The 20,923-nt window shown below is 33.3% G+C and overlaps 1 protein-coding gene across 1 annotated transcript in view; it reads right to left on the reverse strand.

The window, feature by feature from the left end:
- Window positions 1–5,597: 5,597 nt before the first annotated feature.
- LOC149899334 (TWiK family of potassium channels protein 18-like) overlaps window positions 5,598–20,923 on the reverse strand; it is a 68,288-nt gene continuing 52,962 nt past the window's right edge. Inside the window, exons 2-3 of the mRNA XM_090114581.1 lie at window positions 7,993–8,602; window positions 5,598–6,430 (exon numbers count right to left, since the gene is read on the reverse strand). Coding sequence (XP_089970707.1) covers window positions 5,706–6,430; window positions 7,993–8,512 — 1,245 coding nt within the window. The 5' untranslated portion in view covers window positions 8,513–8,602 and the 3' untranslated portion in view covers window positions 5,598–5,705. The remainder of the gene's footprint in view (window positions 6,431–7,992; window positions 8,603–20,923) is intronic.

The following is a 20,923-nucleotide window of genomic DNA, read 5'->3' on the forward strand; positions in this document are numbered from 1 at the left end:
GTAATAACTTGAGGTAACTTCCAGATTACCTACAACTTATATTAATCTCAAGTATGAAATGCTGAGTGCGTTTTAATATTAGATACTACCGTTAAGTCGAGATTCTAGACTAGGTTATTAACTAAATACATGCCTTTGACTTTGTAAAGTTGTGCAATACGAGTATATGAATCTATAATAACTTAAGTATAAGCAAATACTTATTTTAATACTACAGCGCTAGACGTGACTCCGTTTCAACTGTGTGCGCGATCAACTTATAAGGAAATGTAAAATATTGTCATAAATAAATAAATTAATAAAATTAGTTCCTGAATTTATTTTTGATAGAAAGAAGAATACTTAATGTTTGTGGTATAAATATATCTATTTGCTATATTTTATACAAAGATAATACTCTTCTTTAACAATAATAGAATAAATAAATAAATAAATATAACATAACTAGATTTCCGCCCGCGGCTTTGCCCGCGTTTTCAAAGGAAAACCCGCATAGTTCCCGTTCCCGTGGGATTTCCGGGATAAAACCTATCCTATGTGTTAATCCAAGTTACCCTCTATATGTGTGCTAAATTTCATTGTTATCGGTTCAGTAGTATTTGCGTGAAAGAGTAACAAACGCACACACATCCTCACAAACTTTCGCATTTATAATATTAGTAGGATTAGTAGGATAGGATAGGATAAACAGACTTATGACATTTTTTCATAATATTATTATAGACTCATATTACGAACCATTTAAAAAATATACCAACTTTTACCAGAGACCTCACAACCCTTTTCCATAAGTAACTAAATATTACCATAATTTAACTAGTTCAGGCAATATATTTCAAAGCCTATCCGTCCCTGGGGTATAAAACTTAGTGTTTTCGTAGAACTCTCGGCTTAGTTACTAAATTAACAGGTTTGTTAAAACCCATTTCATTATTATCTAAAGGAGTTAAATTCATATTTTTAACAGTTGTTATGTAGGATGGGGTGGGTTCGATTCCCGGTACTAAAAAATAATAAATGTAGTATGTTTGTAAAGAAAATCTAACAGTGAAAATCTGCCCATACTAGCCCATACTGAAGTTTTATCATTGTTTCACTTAAACAATGATAAAACTTTGAAAGAATATGTAAGTGTAAGTTGTGCAGTTCAATAGATCGTATTTTTTATGTTTAAATTTACTTATAATAAGCAGTTCTATCAAATCACAAGGCATATTGCTAGCAGCGGATGATATTTTATTTATTTAATTCAAATTAGTTCCATAACAACGTATGGTTTGTCTTCAAATTTATCTTCTTTTTTCCATCTTTTTAAGTACGAAATAAGTATTAAAGGTAAAATTAAATTTCATTGACTAATGCAGTTGCAATGACGTGAATACGTGGGTTCGAATCTCACGATTCGCTCTAATTCTATAATATTAGATTGAAATACATTTATAAAAAGGAAGCAGTCAATGAACTGCCGATAGAAGTGAAAACTTATAACTTACAATTTTAGTAGGTACATACTAAATTTGTATTTTTATCAAAGTAGAATGTCGTTGACCTGAAACCTTTTCCTTTGCCAAAAAGTGTTCAACGGGGCTAAAGAAGTTTTCACTTCAATAACATCTCTGACAGAATTACATCAAACGCACATAGAGTTTATTAACAGTTTTCAATACAAAATAATCGGTACAATGGTGGAGTAAAGATCAACTCAGTATTTTCTTGTGTTTGATTTTAGGCGAGTGTCATACGTTTAGAAATTTGACTCTAACGGATTTTAAACGCGATTTGTTCATCATCACTACATAGTATAAAACAAAGTCGCTTTTTCTGTCTCTATGTCCCTATGTCCCTTTGTATGCTTAAATCTTTAAAACTACGCAACGGATTTTGATTCGGTTTTTTTTAATAGATAGAGTGATTCAAGAGGAAGGTTTTAGTATATAATTTATTAGGTTTTAGACAAAGCGGGCGAAGCCGCGGGCGTTAAATTAGTTAGAAAATATTACAGACTCCCCGTGACTACGCTCAATGTAAAGTGTACGAAGCATCGGGTTAGTAATCTATGAGGGTCAACTCTCTAAAAGTGGTAAGTTTGATTACAGTTTGATAAGTTTTCACCCAAGTTGTTTTATTATATTGCATTTATGAGCGACATTATATAGATTAATGTTAAATATAAAATGTAAAAGAATAAGAAGCACAAAGGATTGATAAGTATAGTAAGAATATATAATATTCAAGATCTCATTAAAAATCTCTAGATTTCTTATCGCTAATAGAAATCTTCAGACAATCTTTGGTTGACAGAGATGTATTGAAACGGTACAAATGAAACTAAGAATTCAATTGAATAACTTCGACGTAAAGCATACATTGAAATAACTTTAAGATGTTTCATTCCTGTTTCGTTTATAATACTTGAAATACTATGCGTGTTTGTTTGCCTTGTACTGCTTACTTGATAAAACGGATTGAAATTTTGAATTGTATAGAAAGAAATAATGTTTATTTACTATATATACTGGTAAAGTTCTTTTTACAGTAGAAAATATATTATTATACTAGGTATATTATAACACCATAACTAGGAGTAAAATTAAAAAAAAACTTATTTCATATTTTCAACAGACTTCAAAAGAATGAGGAGGTTCTCAATTCATTTTTTTGGGTTTCTTACCTTAGAACTTTAAACTGATAATATGTGATGACGATGGTCACCGATTTTGATGATTCTTTATTTTATTTAAAGCTAGTACCTTAGCCTTACCTACGTGGTTAGCCTCAAATTTTGTTCAGTTTCAGCATAATATGAAAGCGGTTTATTAAAAAAAATATTAGTAATAATACATTTTATTCCCACTCCAAACCCTAGAAAACTAAAGCCCTTTACGAGAAATCAAGTTAAGTCTAAAATAGTCTACGAATTCAACATTTCCCAAAGTTCTAAAGCTACCTTTTAATCAATGTCACTTGCTGATCTCTCTATAGACCTGCGAGATTGCCTAGACGATATCGCTTTTTATCGACAAGGCCGCGTTTATTTCATACATTTAATCTTAACTGTGTTAACGTAATCTATTACAAATTACTAATATTATAAAGCTGAAGCGTTTGTTTGTTTGAACGCGCTAATCTCAGGAACTACTGGTCCGATTTGAACAATACTTTCGGTGTTAGATAGCCCATTTATCGAGGAAGGCTATAGGCTATATTATATCATCACGCTAAGACCAACAGGAACATAGCAATGCGGTATTATAAATGTATTTCGTACGTTTTTTTATTCTCTACTAGCTTTCCACCCGCGGCATCGCCAGCGCATTCAAAGAAAAACACGCATAGTTCCCGTTCCCTTGGGATTTCCGGGATAAAACCTTTCCTATGTCCTTTCGCGGGTATCAAAATATTCTTATTATATATTATTATATATTTGATTGTCTTTCTTTTACTTCGCAATGTAGCGATTTTATGATTTCACTAGCTCTTGCCCGCAGCTTCGCTTGCCTGGAAAAGATAAATTTTCATGGTATAAGTTTTCATCCCCTATTTTACCCCTTTAGGGGATGAATTTTCAAAAATCCTTTCTTAGGGGACGCCTACGTTATGACATCTACCTGCATGCCAAATTTCAGCTCGATACGTCCAGTGGTTTGGGCTGTGCGTTGATAGATCACTATATCAGTCACCTTTGAGTTTTATATATATATATTTTGACTGGAGATAGTTTGGATGCTAGAGAGTGACATAAGCTACTTTAACTGAGGTGAAACATCTGATTCCCATGGGAATTTCTTTCGAAAACGCAGAAAGCAAACTCAAACTCAAACTCAAACTCAAACATTTATTCATTCAATTAGACTTCTTACAGAAGCACTTTTGAAACGTCATTACATATTTTAAAATTTACCACCGATTCGGAAAGCAGTATCTACGGAGAAGAACCGGCAAGAAACTCCATAGTTGCTCTTTTAAATCATGTCAGTTTTACAATTTTACAAAATACATATGTAACATCATAATCTTATATATAAAATTCTCGTGTCACAATGTTAGTCTGCATACTCCTCCGAAACGGGTGGACCGATTCTCATGAAATTTTCTGTGCATATCGGGTAAGTCTGAGAATCGGCCAACATCTATTTTTCATATGTACCACGGGCGAAGCCGGGGCGGACCGCTAGTATATTATAATAACATGCCAAAGAACTGTCCTGTGGTTTTTTCGCGACAACCCTCCATGGGTTTTTATCGTCCATATATTCCTGAATACTGTAGTAAATTTCTTAATTCCTTTATAGATATCACTGATTATATAAAACGACTATAACTTGGTCTTATCACGTCTTACCTTTGCTATCCATCAATTATATATAATACTTACATTTGGTTATATAAGTTTGGAGTTATACCGCAACCGGAGTCCCTCGATGTTAAGCAGCGAATTTAGTGAATACGGATCGGTCGAGATTAACCTAGTTGGTGATCGATCCACTGGGCAACGCTAGGGTTGTCACAATTGATAAAAAATTAATAATCTATGCAAAACGTGCTTGGTTGGTATTAAAATATGTGCCTAAATATAATCTTCAATTATTTTTACAAATGTGTTTAACAATAATAATTAGTCTTCTATTTTAGGAATTATATAGCAAGCTATCACATATTACTTGACAGTGATTACATATTGATAACATCAGCTGTTTATTATTGTAATATATTTCTTTGGTCAAGTAGGAGATAATTATTCTGCATACTAAAAAAATATAATAGTCTCTCTGGGAATCGAACCCAGGAACTCTCCATGTAACGCTTGCGCAATAATCACTGCATAACTTCCTATTATTAAAACTGCTCTAATTGAGGAAAGAGTTTGAAACGGCGGCATTTTAAGTTTCAGCAAGATAGCGGGCTATTGACCTAAAAATTCGCAAATGGGACAACAAGCGTGCGGCCATTATTTGTGCCTTTTTTCTTATTAGTGAACACATTATTTTATTTACTGTTTCTTTGCTGAAGCAACCCTAACTGATATTTTGTAGAGATTATCGGTTATCGCTTTAGAATTTAATATCACTCGATAATTGCGCATATTTACTTTGTCTTTGACCGCAGTGTTTGGTGCAATTCACATTATTAAATAAAGGCTCTATTTTCCGTGCTTTGATTAACCCTCTTTCATCTATTACACATACATTTACTTCTAAAACTTTGATGGTTACTAGTTTGCAATTCAAGGATAGATAAGTACTCGGGCAGTAAAATAAACGCAGCACTATGTGTAAAACTTTATTAAGTAACAAATCATGTTCAACCCACCAAACCTATGTGAGTTGTCACATAAACACATCGTCCGGGAGAGTATGTCCAGGGACCTCGGCTATCGACCGATCGTCCTCGAACGTCACCATTTTATCACGTTTGTCCCTTCGAGTCTTTTCCCCGAAACTGCTGATAGCACAGAAATCATTACCCGCACCACTCAAATTGAATTCACTCAAACTTCTCGGCACAAAATATTCGACGCAGCGATCAGCGTGTCCGGCTGAGCGGCGCGCTGGCGTGTTCCTTTGGAAACTTTCCTCGCCGTACGCCGCCGACTTCCTCCTTGGCAAGCTATTGAATTTCGTCGGATTAGTGCTGTCTATCTTGAAACTAACTTGAGGTCGTTTCTCGTGGCAATTCATTGACGGCCCGTCGGCCGTCTCCCTATGTCAGGAAACTACGGTCATCGATATTTTATCGTCGCACGATTCGACGCTGTGGACAGCCCGCGATTTGGCACTGCCCATCGACAGCGCAGTAAAACCCCGCACGGCTATACTCATATCCTCTTGGATTAAATTGAAACACATCGCAACGACGACTATGCCCACTAGTATATAAATACAACACACCCCTACAGCAATGTCCTCAGCTTTCGCTGACACTGTGCTAGCGTATAAACCGGGTTTCAAATGTCCGAAGCCGATCGTTGCGAGACTGGATAGGGAAAAATAACACCCGTCTATTAGGTTCCATTTTTCCGTTGCGTGGAATAGAAATGTACCTAGCGCTATGTACAAAGCGATTAATAGTAGACTAAGTAAAATTGGCACTCTCGTGTGGTCCCGACACGTCCAATGGTAGCCTCCTCTGAAGCTATCTAGGTTAAGAGCGGCTTGGAATGGCGTACGTTTTTGTCGGTCGTACAATTTTTCTTTTCTGTCGCAGTCTGTTATTTTGGGTATGGCGTATCTACTCAAGCATTCAGCTTTTGAGTGAAAGTCGCCGCTTCTGAGTCGTGTTGGACAGATTTTTGAGTAGAGGGACCGAAAGTTTCTTGCAAGAGCTTCACCTATGGTAGAGAGGTACAGCATGATGAGGGGAATGCCGACACACGCGTAGACAATGGCCACCATCTTCCCTGTGGACGACTTTGGAGCGACGTTGCCGTGACCTGTTGAAATAATAAATATAATAAATATTGTATTCCTACGTAATAATACACCTCCTATTTATAAAAGTTTCTTATGTATAAACCTAATTTTATTTTTAATAAACGCTGGCATTTTAAAGCCAACTACTGAATTGTTATTGATGAAATAGACAGAATTTACAAAGACGATTACAGCGATTGCTGTAGGTACAATTATTAACAATTGATTTTTCTGAGTATTAATGAAAAATAATTAAAAAATAAACACGAATAACAATATTTACTGTCACTATAAACTTCAAATATGAAATTCTTTACGATTTAATATTAATATTTCCGTTTACAGCATGAATGGAAAGCTTAATCGGTTTATTTTCATGAAAAATGTTTTCCCGATTCAATTTTAATCGCCGTCTCTAACAGTTACGAATTTTATTTAATAATACTGGAAAACATGTTTATAGATGTCATGGCGCCATCATAAAACTGCCTATAATTCATCGAAATGTATGGCGAAACATAAATAAATATATCGTAAAAATTTGTTGCGAAATTCTTATGATTCAATAACATCCTACTTCCTACTAATATCTCTTTCACGCAAATACTACTGAACCGATTACAATGTAATAGCACAGATATAGACTTTGATTAACACATAGGATAGGTTTTATCCCTGAAATCCCACGGGAATGAGAACTATGTGGTTTTTGTTTGAAAACGCGGGCGAAGCCGCTTGCGGAAAGCTAGTAATGACTAATGTTAAGAGCAATGAACTTTTGAGTCTACACTTTGATCTTGGATAATCTTGACATCAAAATATATCATAATTAAAGATACATTAATGAACATAAATGTAACAAGTTGAAATAATTGACTTCAGAATATAATAATATTTTATAGTCCTCATATATTTTACATGTCTGAATGTAATTACTGATAATATTTAACGAGAGATAACTATATGAGTGTAAACATAAGCTCAACAGAAATTAGATTTTATCTAACAAATATATAAACCTATACATAACGTTAATCACAGGATAATTTGCCAGATTAGTAAACCGACAACCGGGTAACCAATAACTCGTGTCAACAAATGTCAAACATAAATGAGATCCACGTGTATCGGAGTTATAAGATTATAAGATAACGGGCCTTCTTCACAATTGGCAGCGTTGGCCCAATAAATGATCGCCGATATTTGCCCCCATTACGACTATTATGACCATGTACAATGCCGACTGATAATAGGCATAGGCACAACTTAGGCCCTCCACACCATCGTGATTGCCTTTACTCGCCCAACGCTTGTGAAGAGGGCCCATGATACGCGAACTTACTGGTTATTTAATAATATAATTTTAGCTTTAGGGTTTGTATTTATTTGTTTTCGTTACAAAAACACAAAAAAAATTCAGTGAATGTATTTCCAAATGTCATAAAGACAGAGATTTAACACAAGTGCTTTTAAAGATCTTATTCTTTGTTTGTATCAATCATACAGTACCTACACATATTATATGTACGTTATACCATAGTTATACGATAAGAAATAATTAAAGAAATACCAGAATACTCACCAATAGTTGTTATTAAAGTCAACGCGTATAGAAAGCTTCCGGCAAATGTCCAGCGGTACTCCGCATCGTCGTAATGCGAGTGGCTGCCCAACTCCACCCCTCTCACCGACTTCATCAGAATATTCTGGAAGTCCATCAGCTCCTTCGCAGCTAACTTCGTCCAATTCTCCTTGTAAAGTATATTCAAGTCTTCCGTTATCGACCACAGTTTTTCCACCGTCTTCGAGCGCAAGTCTCCGCTCTCTTGCGTACTGAGGTTCGGTTTTGATTCTGCCACAGCTGTTTCTACTACAACCGTGTTTCCTTCTATGGCTAGAAAGAGGAATCCTCCTAGCAGATTGTATGTGAGTACTAGGAAACATATTGCTAGGCATGTAAGAGGGGAGGCACGGCGTTTGTGCGCGCACTTGCAGCAGAACAATCTAGAATCTTCTACTCGTTCGAAGCAGCAGCTCGGTTCTTCTATAAGTTCGTTTTTTCGGTAAGCGCGCTTTGTCTCGCGGCTCCCGTCCTCTATCATCGTGGTTACTGACACATCCTTTATCGGATCTTGTATTTTTTATCGTGTATCCTCCTTGTCCTCATTTTGTTGACCGCTTTGTTGTTGCATCTGAAACAAAAACATATGAGTTAATGTTATCGCTTATTTATGGGACAATAAGTTGGGAAGTCAGAATAAACATTATTTCATTTTTGATAAGGATTTTATTTAAATATTAAACTTCCTTCGATAGATTTATGTCGATTCTTGAGCACCGTGTAATCGAGAGATTTTGGATTCCATCTCGGAAAGGTTAATTAAAACATATCAGAGTACCTGTCAGGAAGCTGACCTTATTGCATAGTGAAAATTAATCATTGAAACAGGTGTGAAATGCATCCCCCATACCCCACAAGGGGATACGGGACTCCACACAAATTAATATTCGAATTTATTTCATACGCACATTCCTGATAACAAACCCTTCGTTTTCACAGTGTGAAACGAATTTATAATACGCCACAAACAAATTAAATTCCTTCGCATTGAATGAAAAATATTGCAAAATGTATTTGCGATGAAATACATGAACATTGAACTTCGTGCAAACAAATATTCATCAACATTCGAAAAAAAATCTGTTAAAACTCGTTGAAAACTGTTCGGTAACTTCGTGGAATAATGGCTATAAAACAAAATAGCTGATCCAAAAAGTTGTATCACTGGAGGGCACCTCTTAGGGAATACAGTCTAACCGAAAGTAACACAATAAATTGTGACAACCCTAGTGAATACGATTCATGGAGAAAACTTTTTAATAGCCTGAACACTATTTCGTTCTGTTAAAGTTCAATTCTAAATAAAAATTGTAAGGATATTGGAACAAACTCGTTTCAAAGGGTTGACACGTAATCGAAAGCTGTCTAAGATACAAAGGTTTCGCAGTCTCTGTAGTATTGGGTTCGAGTTATTTGCTCGAACAAAATACACAATTGTAAAGCTAGTTTAGATTTTTGTAAGTGCACGAATGTGTTCTATGTTTGCTTTGTGAAATTGTAATTTTTAAAGTATACTTATTTAACAAGACTTACGAAGGCTAGGCAATAAATTTATCTATACTAATATTATAAAGCTGAAAAGTTTGTTTGTTTGAACGCGCTAATGTCAGGAACTACTAATCCGATTTGAAAAATTATTTCGGTGTTAGATAGCCCATTCATCGAGGAAGGCTGCTGGCTATAATATTATCATCACGCTAGACCAACAGGAGCGGAGCCACGCGGGTGAAACCGCGGAGCGCAGCTAGTGTTTAGTAATGGAGCAATAAATTAGTCACTCTCTGTACTCGTTCATTATAATTTCATAACTTCATTTTATGAAAATGTAATAAACGTTTTTCTTTTTATACGAAAATACTGCTACCTAGTTATTTATACAAAATACACTTATTTTAAAGAATTTTATTATTTTTTTGATTGAGATACAAATATACTATCTCGCCTAGTTCGACTATGACTAGATAACTTTCAACTTGAGAACAAAAATTTTTATTGTACGATAATATTTAATTGTAAAATAATATAGAATAATAGACGAAAATAAATCATTTCGACAAAGTTGGTTAAAAGCTATCGGAGCTTGCGATCGCCCGCATAAATCTGTACTATCTGAACAAATACAGGCCATGTTCAAAGACAATGTTTTCTATTACCTACTGAAACAATATTAGAAATTATTTATTAGTTTTTATCTCTGACGCAATAAGACTGTTATAAATGTATGTCCGTCTGTTTGTATGTATGTGTGTGTGTGTGTCCTCTTCATCGTAGCTCCCAAACGGATGAACTGATTTTGATGTGGTTTCTGCATAAGAGTGCTAGTTTCCTTGCGCCTTTCGGCCGCCTCAAAATGTCGAATGAAATATTTTTTCACAATTCGGTATTTACTAATAAAATACTTATGCTATATTAAATTTTTAAGGCAACATAACAGACAACACAAATGGGGTAGAGTTTTAAAAATTTCAATTTCATATTAAATTTCAGTACTATCCTTCAATATTAAATCATATTTTGTACTAGAACCTTTACAAGTACTTATACTACAACTTCAAACATTATTATTTACATGTTACACGTGCTTCTTATTAGAGGATGTCGAGTAAGGTCGAGCCAACTGCTTACTGGATAAAAGTATATTTTATCACATAAAATACATTTATGATATTTAGGGAATGTAAACATAATGATGATAGCGGATTTATGTATTATATTAATCCCTACATATTTTTCTGAATTATTATTTTAATTGAATTATTGTAAAGATTCAAAATATATTTTAGTAAATATTATATACGAGATACGTAGTCAATTAATTGGTAAAAAGTTTAATTTAATAAATGTTAAGAAAATGTAATACTTTCACGAATTTTAAATGCAATTTATTCATAGTAGTCAGTATTCACGTCATTAAGCTTGCTGCAAAGTGTTCAAAATTTTGTAAAATAAATATTACTATGCAATGAATATAATAATTATATTAAATTTCAATTTCATTAAGAGTATCTAAATCTATACTTGTATTATAATCTATACTTAGATATATTAAAAGCTGAAGAGTTTGTTTGTTTGAACGCGCTAATCTCAAGAACTATTGGTCTGATTAGAAAAAAATTTTCGGTGTTGGATAGCCCATTTATGGAAAAAGGTTATAGGCTATAATATTATCATCACGCTATGACCAACCGCGGAGCGCAGCTAAAACCGCGGAGCGCAGCTAGTTCATAATAATCGACACTGTTCATAAAAATTATTTGATACCTATTGCGTATTCCCCCATCAAAACACACATTCTGCGTAAGAGAAATAACGAAAACTATAAAAGAGAACAATAACATTAAATCAAAGGAAACAAAACAAACCCTAATAAAGGGGCAGTTAAGAAACTCACGTGAACCTTAATATGCGATAAATATTAACTTTCGTAGACGTTTAAAACATAAAAGGAAATTTCCGCTCGTTGTCATTTTCACAGTATAGATAGATACTTAATTCTATTATGCACAATAAGTATAAAACATAGTAAACAAAGAAAAGTGTACAAATGGCAGTCTTATCGCTAGGTAGCGATCTCTTCCAGACTATTAATATTTTATATACAAAATTTTATAACATATGAAAAAAAATATCGATAAGATAAGTGGAAAAGTGAATATAAACAATCTATATTTTTACATTATTCTGTTCAATGTTTTAAATTCCGAGCTATATAATTTCCCACGATGCTTTAATTCTATTTATATTACAATCAAACTTAGAACTAAACAGAAAATAATTTCAATAAAATGGCCGCCAAAAATTGTTCTGAATCCGTTTGGTAACCACAGATACAAAAAAACTTATAAAACCTCTTTTTTGTTGGAGAATAAAAAATTATGTCAAGGGGTCTTTATACTCTGTTTGGACCATTGTTAACTGTATCGCTTCAAATAAAATATAATATTAAATACCGTATTTCTTGTGTTTTATTTTACAGACCTTCTAGAAAATACTTTTACCAAACGTCGTTCTCATATCAGAAACAAAGGAGGATCTTAATTCGACTGTTTTTTTTGAAGTGAAACTTCTTTATCGGGGTTGGTTTAGTGTAACATTTTTTCGTTACGCGTGACATTTTTCCGTTACGCGCCATCTTTTTCTTATCCCTACAACACGTGATTCGACGTATTTCTGTAAAGTTGCATATTATAGTAATTTTTTTTTTAAAAAGGTCATAAAGAAGTTTCACTTCTTACGTGTGTACACTAGTACACGCACACATTTTTTTTTTTGGTACCTATGTTAACTTTCGACTAGTTTAATGTTTTTTTTTTAATGTGAAAGCTTTCACTTTTTTTTCTTGTTATGACAAATTGTAGGTTATTTATTGTTTAAATTAAAAAATGAAACTAGTGAATTGTGTGTTTCTTTAAAAAACACAATACGAAGTATAAATTAAATTATGTATTTGTACAATCTAAAGATAGACTAAAATACCAACATGGCCTATAATTAAAAACCTAATAAAATTGTTTGCTGCAAATTGTAACTGAAAGATCATTAAACCCTTCACAAAAGTGGAGATAAATATTCTTTAATTACTTATTTTAATTAGTTTTAAGGAACTTTTAACGACTTCCATTCAACGCCAATATAATTTTTTCTGCAGCGTAAAATCGAGAACTTGGAAATCTGATTTTATGAGGAAAAATATTCTCGCTCGGAAACCGCTTTCATGACGTTTTAATTAGTCTTAAGTATATATAAAAACTAGCGGTCCGCCCCGGCTTCGCCCGTGGTACATATGAAAAATAGATGTTGGCCGATTCTCAGACTTACCCGATATGCACAGAAAATTTCATGAGAATCGGTCCACCCGTTTCGGAGGAGTATGCAGACTAACATTGTGACACGAGAATCACTACATAGTATAAAACAAAGTCGCTTTCCCTGTCCCTATGTCCCTATGTCCCTATGTCCCTTTGTACGCTTAAATCTTTGAAACTACGCAACGGATTTTGATGCGGTTTTTTTTAATAGATAGAGTGATTCAAGAGGAAGGTTTATATGTATAATAACATCCATTAAATAGTGGAGAAATACTGTTATTTTTGAGGTTTCTAATGTGATGTCGTAAAAAATTAAATTTTTTCCGCTTAAATTGCAAACGCAGGCTGAACCCTACGAGTTTTATCAAAATAATGTACTAAGTATTATACACATTGAAAAGGTCTACAGAAAAGTCCGCGATGGTATATGTCTATCTCTAATGGATAACCCACAATAACTTTTTTTTGTCATTTACTTTTTACGACAAATAATGGCTAATTTTCGATGCGATTTTAACCAATACAGCATTAATCCTTAACCAATTAAATACCTTGAATACATTGTTCATTTAATATAGATCTATATGGCCCTTTACACCGTATGATTTAAGTGAATATTTTCGAAGATATTACAGATTTAAAAATTGCGGGACGTAGCGTTTGCAGCGCTACAGGCCGGCCGCCCGGCTATCTATTTTATACCCGTGCGAAGCCAGAGCGGGTGACGCTATGTTCTTATATACAACGTTCACAGTTTTTCTGTAGTGTATTTAGTATCAGCATTGCACCCGTGCGAAGCCGGGGCGGGTAGCGACCCGCAAAAGACTAGCGAGTCTTATATATAAAAATGAATCGCAAAATGTGTTGGTAAGCGCATAACTCGAGAACGGCAGAACCGATTTCGATAATTCTTTTTTTATTATATTCCTTGAAGTGCGAGGATGGTTTTTACGTAGAGAAAACGTAAATATGTACCACGGGCGAAGCCGGGGCGGACCGCTAGTTTTATATATAGGATGAATCGCAAAATGTGTTGGTAAGCGCATAACTCGAGAACGGCTGAACCGATTTCGATAATTTTTTTTTTATTATATTCCTTGAAGTACGAGGATGGTTCTTATGTAGAGAAAACGTAAATATGTACCACGGGCGAAGCCGGGGCGGACCGCTAGTTATAAATAAAATATTGTTGAAATTATAATGTCAAAAACTGGCCGTTGGTAAAAGGTACGTGTGGCCTTGGAATAAGGGTCAAGATCGTATGCTTCTATAATGCAAATAAAATCATTTACTTCAAACCACGAAGTTCCTATATCAGTGCATTTACATTAAACGAACATAGAGCTAAAGCTAGAGCAAGAGCATTATTTCTTTGATTTGATTGGTCTTTTAAAGTAAACTAAAACTCGTGTTCAGTGTGATAAGAACATTGCATAGAATATTTTCGAAAGCATTAAGAACGACGAAAGAATGCTCTACTCCTGTTTACACTAAAATAATTTGATATAGTGGGGTTAGAATGAGCATTCGCTCGTATGATGTAAATGCACCATCAAAAAATTGGTATAAACTAGCTTTCTTTTCGTGACTTCGTTTGCACGAATACACTTATAAATTTGACGTTAACAAACGAACCATCTATGCCATTCTTTTTCATCCCACTAGAGCTATATTATCGTTTTGCTACAAAACTTTCGTAAATACTTCTTTCCCCTTTCAAATAAATCTATTAAAGTTACTACTTTCGGGTTGTAGGTCGAAATCTTAATCAGAAAGCTATTTAATGAATCTATTCACGTCGGCTTAAAATTAGCACCAAAGGCTCCTATTATGCGAACTCAATCAAACCTGGTGCCAGAATTAATCAGTTTCCAAGCCCTTCAAACAGCTTAATCTAACACCCAAGATTGACATCCACATAATCACGGAAGCATGGTGCACTGAGCGGTGACCCATCAATACTGTGACCGCAGTTAACGCTGCTTAACCCTCAGATCGATTACCACTGTGTGCGGCTAGCCGTGACGCCTCAAATTAGGGTCAAGGTAGGCGTTAAGTGCCTAATTAGTAGTTAATTAGGGGTGAATGTTATTTGTTGTTTTAAATTATTACTTCTTGATGCATTTAAAAAAAATCTATAAGTACAGAGATATTTTATATTATGTATGTTATTTCACTTCAAATATAAATAAAAAGGTGGTGAGTGTGAATGTATTTTCATTAAATTTTAATTTTAATTGGAAACACTATTATTAATTATTAAATTTAATTATTCACACATATTTAACTACACATAAGAAATTAATTTGCTTCATTAAAACATGTAAAACTGCCTTGCCTTGCCCTATCATCCCGCTGGTACCCCTCTATGTTAATCACATACAAAAATAATGAATTATATGAAAAATTATGCATTGATACTCCAATAGAAAAGTTATTCATAACCCAAAGGTTACAGTCATTTACTTGAATCCCATTACTTTGGTCCAGGACACCTAACACATTAACCTATCCTATCCCATTCTGATAAATGGGTTCCGTGTTAAAAGCGCTTATGGGATAGGTCATTAGCATTGAATTATGGGCCACATGAGCATTTGACTTTCCGCATTTTGATAATTTAAAAGTACATATTAAGTTGTGAATGTTTATTTGAACTAAACCTTTTATTTGTTGTTACGATGTTACTCAAAAACTAGGATCTAGCCAATTACCTAGTAGTAACCAATTACCAAGTACCAATTTTGAAATTTCTTATTCTTAGACGCGACATACCTATTTATCGAGTATAATGTTGGCTATATTTATTTTTATTTCCAGCAACAGGGCAAACCTGGGACAAGCAGCTATTACAGTGTCAAAAAAATGTACATATTTAATCAATAGGTAAGAAAAAAGAATTCCTCCAACACAATTCTTCCATATCGCAAAGCTGAAATATTCTAACTTTTTAAAGTATCATTAATTTCTTTAATATTATTTCCAAACCACTATCTTCTCGGTTTTATTCATATTTTTTTTTATTAACAGATATTTTAACCTTGACACTGTACCTTGACATTAAACTACACTTCATAAAAACGCTAACCCATCGAATTTCTCAAATAAAGTGCATCTATAATGATTGTGAAACTTATAAAAACACCAACGCTATAATAAAGAATAAAACAAGTTTGGATCAGCTTGAAGCACACTCGGACGAGCCTCGATGGAAAATTGTTGCAGTTTTTATACTGTTTTTTCTCTGTTGTAATACTTAGATCGTTATCCGCCCTTACCAAGGTATTATTACGACGCTTCTGGAAACAGAAAAAAAGAAAACTTCAATATTTTTCTATAGTCTATGAAATATAGAGAAACTACAGAATTCGTGCTTCATTTCTGTAGATTCTTTGTCTTTCTTAATAAAAGAAAAACTACTTTTATACAATTTATGTGACTGTAAAACATCAATGAATTCGTCTGCAATATACAACTATTTTTAGCTGACAGCCCTTATTATTTAAAAGTTATATTTCTAACTGTATAATATATAATATTATGACATCAGTTTATTAAAATCCATAATAATACACCAAAACAATACAATCCTATTGAAAATCAATAATTCAACAATCACCTAACAGATGACGTCATCAAAACCAAGATGGCGCCGATACAGAAACGTCAAACGTGTTTTCCCGCCATAAGTTACCTGCGGGAATTCCAGTAAAATTGGCTTGGATATTCGAAAACCTCGTGAGGCGTTCCACAACGGTTGTAGTTCACATAATGATTGCTATTAGATTGCTATCGCTGTTATTTACATGCCTGAATTGCTAGATACTGAAATATTTATGTGTTTATAAATAAGGAAAGTGGATTTAGAAAGTATAGTTTTTGTTACATAAGTTTTTAGTCAATGTAAAAATAAATAGTACCTTCACAAATTGTAAACAACATATTTAATTTTTGAAGTGAAACTTCTATACATAGGTGCGTAGAGAGTAAAATTTCAAGGTCACGTCATGGCAATACCGTCACATCATGTAAGGCGATGATTTTGGTATCTTTGATTCTTGCCAAAGAAGTTTCACTTCTGACACGTGTGCTCGGCATACACGCTTTTGTCTTTGTACGTTTAGATTATTTTCATCTAAGTAACGAAAAATATTCACCACTAAAACTTTTAACACATTTATAAAACCGTAAATTAGTATAAAACATTATATTTTAGAAAAGCCGTTAAGTGTGACATAAATAATCAAACAAAATGCTTGCAAACGAAAATGAGAAGAGGTCTCGAGAGATATAATTTTAAATTACATTCAAATATTATGATGAAGGGGGACATTTTCAACCAGGTAATTAATGTAGGTATAAATTTTAATTCACGTCACAAAGGTAGATTCGTCAAACCAAATTGATATAATTAAATAACACTATAAAAACATTTTGTGCAAATTTATATAAATTATGAAACCTCTCTAGCTAATTTAAAAAAGAACAGGTTAAAAATAATGATAGAAAAATCTAGAAACTGAAAAGGATTTTAATATTTATTTCAAGTTGTGCCTATAAAAATATTTATAACAATTATAATGGTTAGTATACCGTATACATGTTTATATTAATCCAACAGGCAAAACCGTAAAAAAAGTATTAACTATAGCTCATATGTTATTCTGATATGTAACCTATACATTTATTCTGTAACCATACCCGTTCGTGAAAAAAAATCAAATATTATACATAATACGTCCATCTTCACAGACTTTCGCATATTTTATAAGCTTTAAGCTTTCCGCCCGCGGCTTCACCCGCGGTTTTAAAGGAAAACCCGCATAGTTCCCGTTTCCGTGGGATTTCCGGGATAAAACCTATCCTATGTGTTAATCCAAGTTACCCTCTATATGTGTGCTAAATTTCGTTGTAATCGGTTTTGTAGTATTTGCGTGAAAGAATAACAAACAAACATACATACACATACATCCATCCTCACAAACTTTCGCATGTATATTAGTAGAATATTATCATCACAAAACCGGTGGCAAAATCCCGTCTATTATAATCTCAAATCCACACTAATTGCCTACATTTCGAACGTGACCAGATAAAGAATTAAACCTTTTATCCGACCTTATTATCTAATATCTGTATTGGGAATTTCAGCTGAAAGGATGACTATCGTATTTAGAAATGCTCCATTTTATATTGGAAAAGATTTCTATTACATCTGACGTGATTGGCCGTCTATCTTACAAATTTTTATTGAATAGACTTCATATTGAATTATGTCCAAACAACAAACAAAATTTCATTTCTTATTTAATGTCTTTTGAGAACCTTTGATGCTTATATTTCGCTTTTCATTGTAAACGTGGTTGAATATTTTATTTTTAAATTTATAAATTCCAAAGTAATAACTTAAATAATATGAGTATTTATTTATATTTCTTCTCATATATTATGACGTATTAAATTCCTACTAGTTTTATCACTGAAATGATAATGTGATAAAATTTTAAATCTGGGACAGCTCCGCAATGCTAAAATGTGAACGCAAGAAAAGGGGATTGGAAATAGTAGTGTCCTACTATTCATGAACGAAAGAAAAATATACCAAAATGAAACTCAACATTACTGGGGATTATTCCGTAAAGGTCAGGTTAAAGCTCCTTAAAATTGGTATTAAATCGAATAAACATCACGTAATCTTTGAAGGTATCATAGAGGTTAAATGACATACTTTGTTTTTTTATTTAAAGCCCATAGAGGAGGCCTACAATCTTTCATTATACATCCCCCCATCATCCTCATCATCATCATAAGCTTATATTTGTTACTTACTAGCTTACCGCCCGCGGCTTCGCCCGCTTTGTCTAAAACCTAATAAATTATATGATGCTAAAACCTTCCTCTTGAATCACAATCTATTAAAAAAACCGCATCAAAATCATTTTTTTGTTAACCATGTAGTTACCAGTTAATATACCAAGCTCTCTTAAATATCCTTGGAAAGTACACTTAGAATCAAACTGTGCTATTTTAAATATTAGGCTTTATTGAATCACCAATTGCCCTTTAAAACAACCTATAACAATTTGCCGGACTGGTACATCGAAATCAGGTCACGTTCACTAAACTTCACTAACAAAAAATAATTTTACAACTTAAACACCAGGCATACGTAACACATTGTACACACTATTAAAAGTTCCTAAAGCCATTCGATAAAGCCGAAAAGCTTTATGAAAAGTAATTTACACAGACCGGTAAACAATTTTGTTTCTCGCCTCTGTTATTAAGCCGTATTGAAGGCTTTTAAGGGCTGTAGGCAATAAGTGGTTCTAGGTCGTAGGCGTTTTATGAATCGTCTATTTGATGAGATATGATATTATCTATGGAAGTTTGTGTAACAGCTTTTTGTGAAATAGATTACTATTGTAGATTCAAATGCGTGACATCCTCAAAAATGGCCTATATTATAATAAATTAATTTATTTCCTCCAACTCCTCATATCTTATTCTTATATATTATTATGTCCTTATTCAAGCTATAATCTATTTCTTAGTCAAATTTTACAATAATACATTGTATTAGTAGAAATCAGTAAGTAGGTACTGTATCTTAGATACGCGATAAACTTTTGTATATTACGTAATTAATAGGGTAATCTACTTAATTACTAGACAAGCTTTCATTATAAAGGTTATTTTTTCCTAACAATAACTTTTAAATACTAATAATAACGAACTGCAAACAAATACAATTTTCCATACAATTCGATGAAAACTTTAGCAAAATTTAAACGATCGCAAAGCTATCATAAACAATTTAATCGATACTGAAGCGATAACAATTTCTAAATGGATTGTATAGCTTTAGAAAATGGCTAGTCTTAAGGGAAAAGCAATTTAAACGCGTCTGAGTTTCTTCCGGTGATTTGCAATAACTTCTATGAAATCCCCTTTCCTCTGTTTAGTGGAACTTACATTACTTCCTTGTATTATTATATTCGAATCTATAGGAAGTGGTTACTTATTTTTTATTAGTATGAATATAAATGTTCAATATTGTAATATTCATCTTATTCGATATAAGTTTCTAAGGCTTATAAAAATCGAATTGAATTTTATTAGATTGTAAGGCTTTGCCAAGTATGTCTCAGATACTGTTTTACCGTTTTTTTAATTCCTTCATAAGCGGAATGCCGTTTCATTTAGTTACGTAGGCTATATTTTATCTTTGTTGTAATAAGTTGTGATTTTTATTCGAAGCATGTACCAAAAAATTATTTAATACTAGGTTTCCGCCCGCGGCTTCGCCCGCGCAGTCAAAGAAAAACCCGCATAGTTCCCGTTCCCATGGGATTTCCGGGATTGCGTCATTATACCAGGATAAAAAGTAGCCTATGTCCTTTCTCGGGTATCAAAATATCTCTATAACAAATTTTATGCAAATTGGTTCAGTAGTTAAGGCGTGATTGAGTAACAGACAGATAGACAGAGTTACTTTCGCATTTATAATATTAAGTATGGATTTTGGTAATAAAACTTAGCATAACAACACATTTTTATTTCTGCCTTTCTTACATTATTAGCATGGATTTTCACAGAAAATTATAATCAAGCCTTTCCACACGCCCTTGTATTATAAAATTACTAGCTTTCCGCCCGCGGCTTCGCCCGCGTTTTCAGAGAAAACCCCGCATAGTTCCCTTTTCCGTGGGATTTCCGGGATAAAACCTTTCCTATCTCTCAAGTTGGATCGAACTGCACATGGTGTGCGAATTTTATTATAATCGGTTAAGTGGTTTATGAGTCCATTGACGACAAACATTGTGACAAGAGATTTATATATATTAAGATTAGTATAAATTATAATAAAAACTTCTCTATTTCAATAACCATTACCATAATACCAGTTCATTAGGTCCATTGTAGTAACAAGATATCATCAGAGGCGATTTGAATACATTCCCCATACATTATGTAGATTTAGAATTGCAGCAAATTCATGCTCGCATACATTACTAATGATTTGTGGAAATCTTGAAACGTTTTATTTAGTTATGATTAGTATTTATTGTATAGGATTGTAG

The sequence above is a fragment of the Colias eurytheme genome, chromosome 21 (assembly GCF_061535395.1).
Source record: "Colias eurytheme isolate Ceu_HAF_F1 chromosome 21, ilColEury1 Martin Lab GWU primary, whole genome shotgun sequence".
NCBI classification, from domain to species: domain Eukaryota; kingdom Metazoa; phylum Arthropoda; class Insecta; order Lepidoptera; family Pieridae; genus Colias; species Colias eurytheme.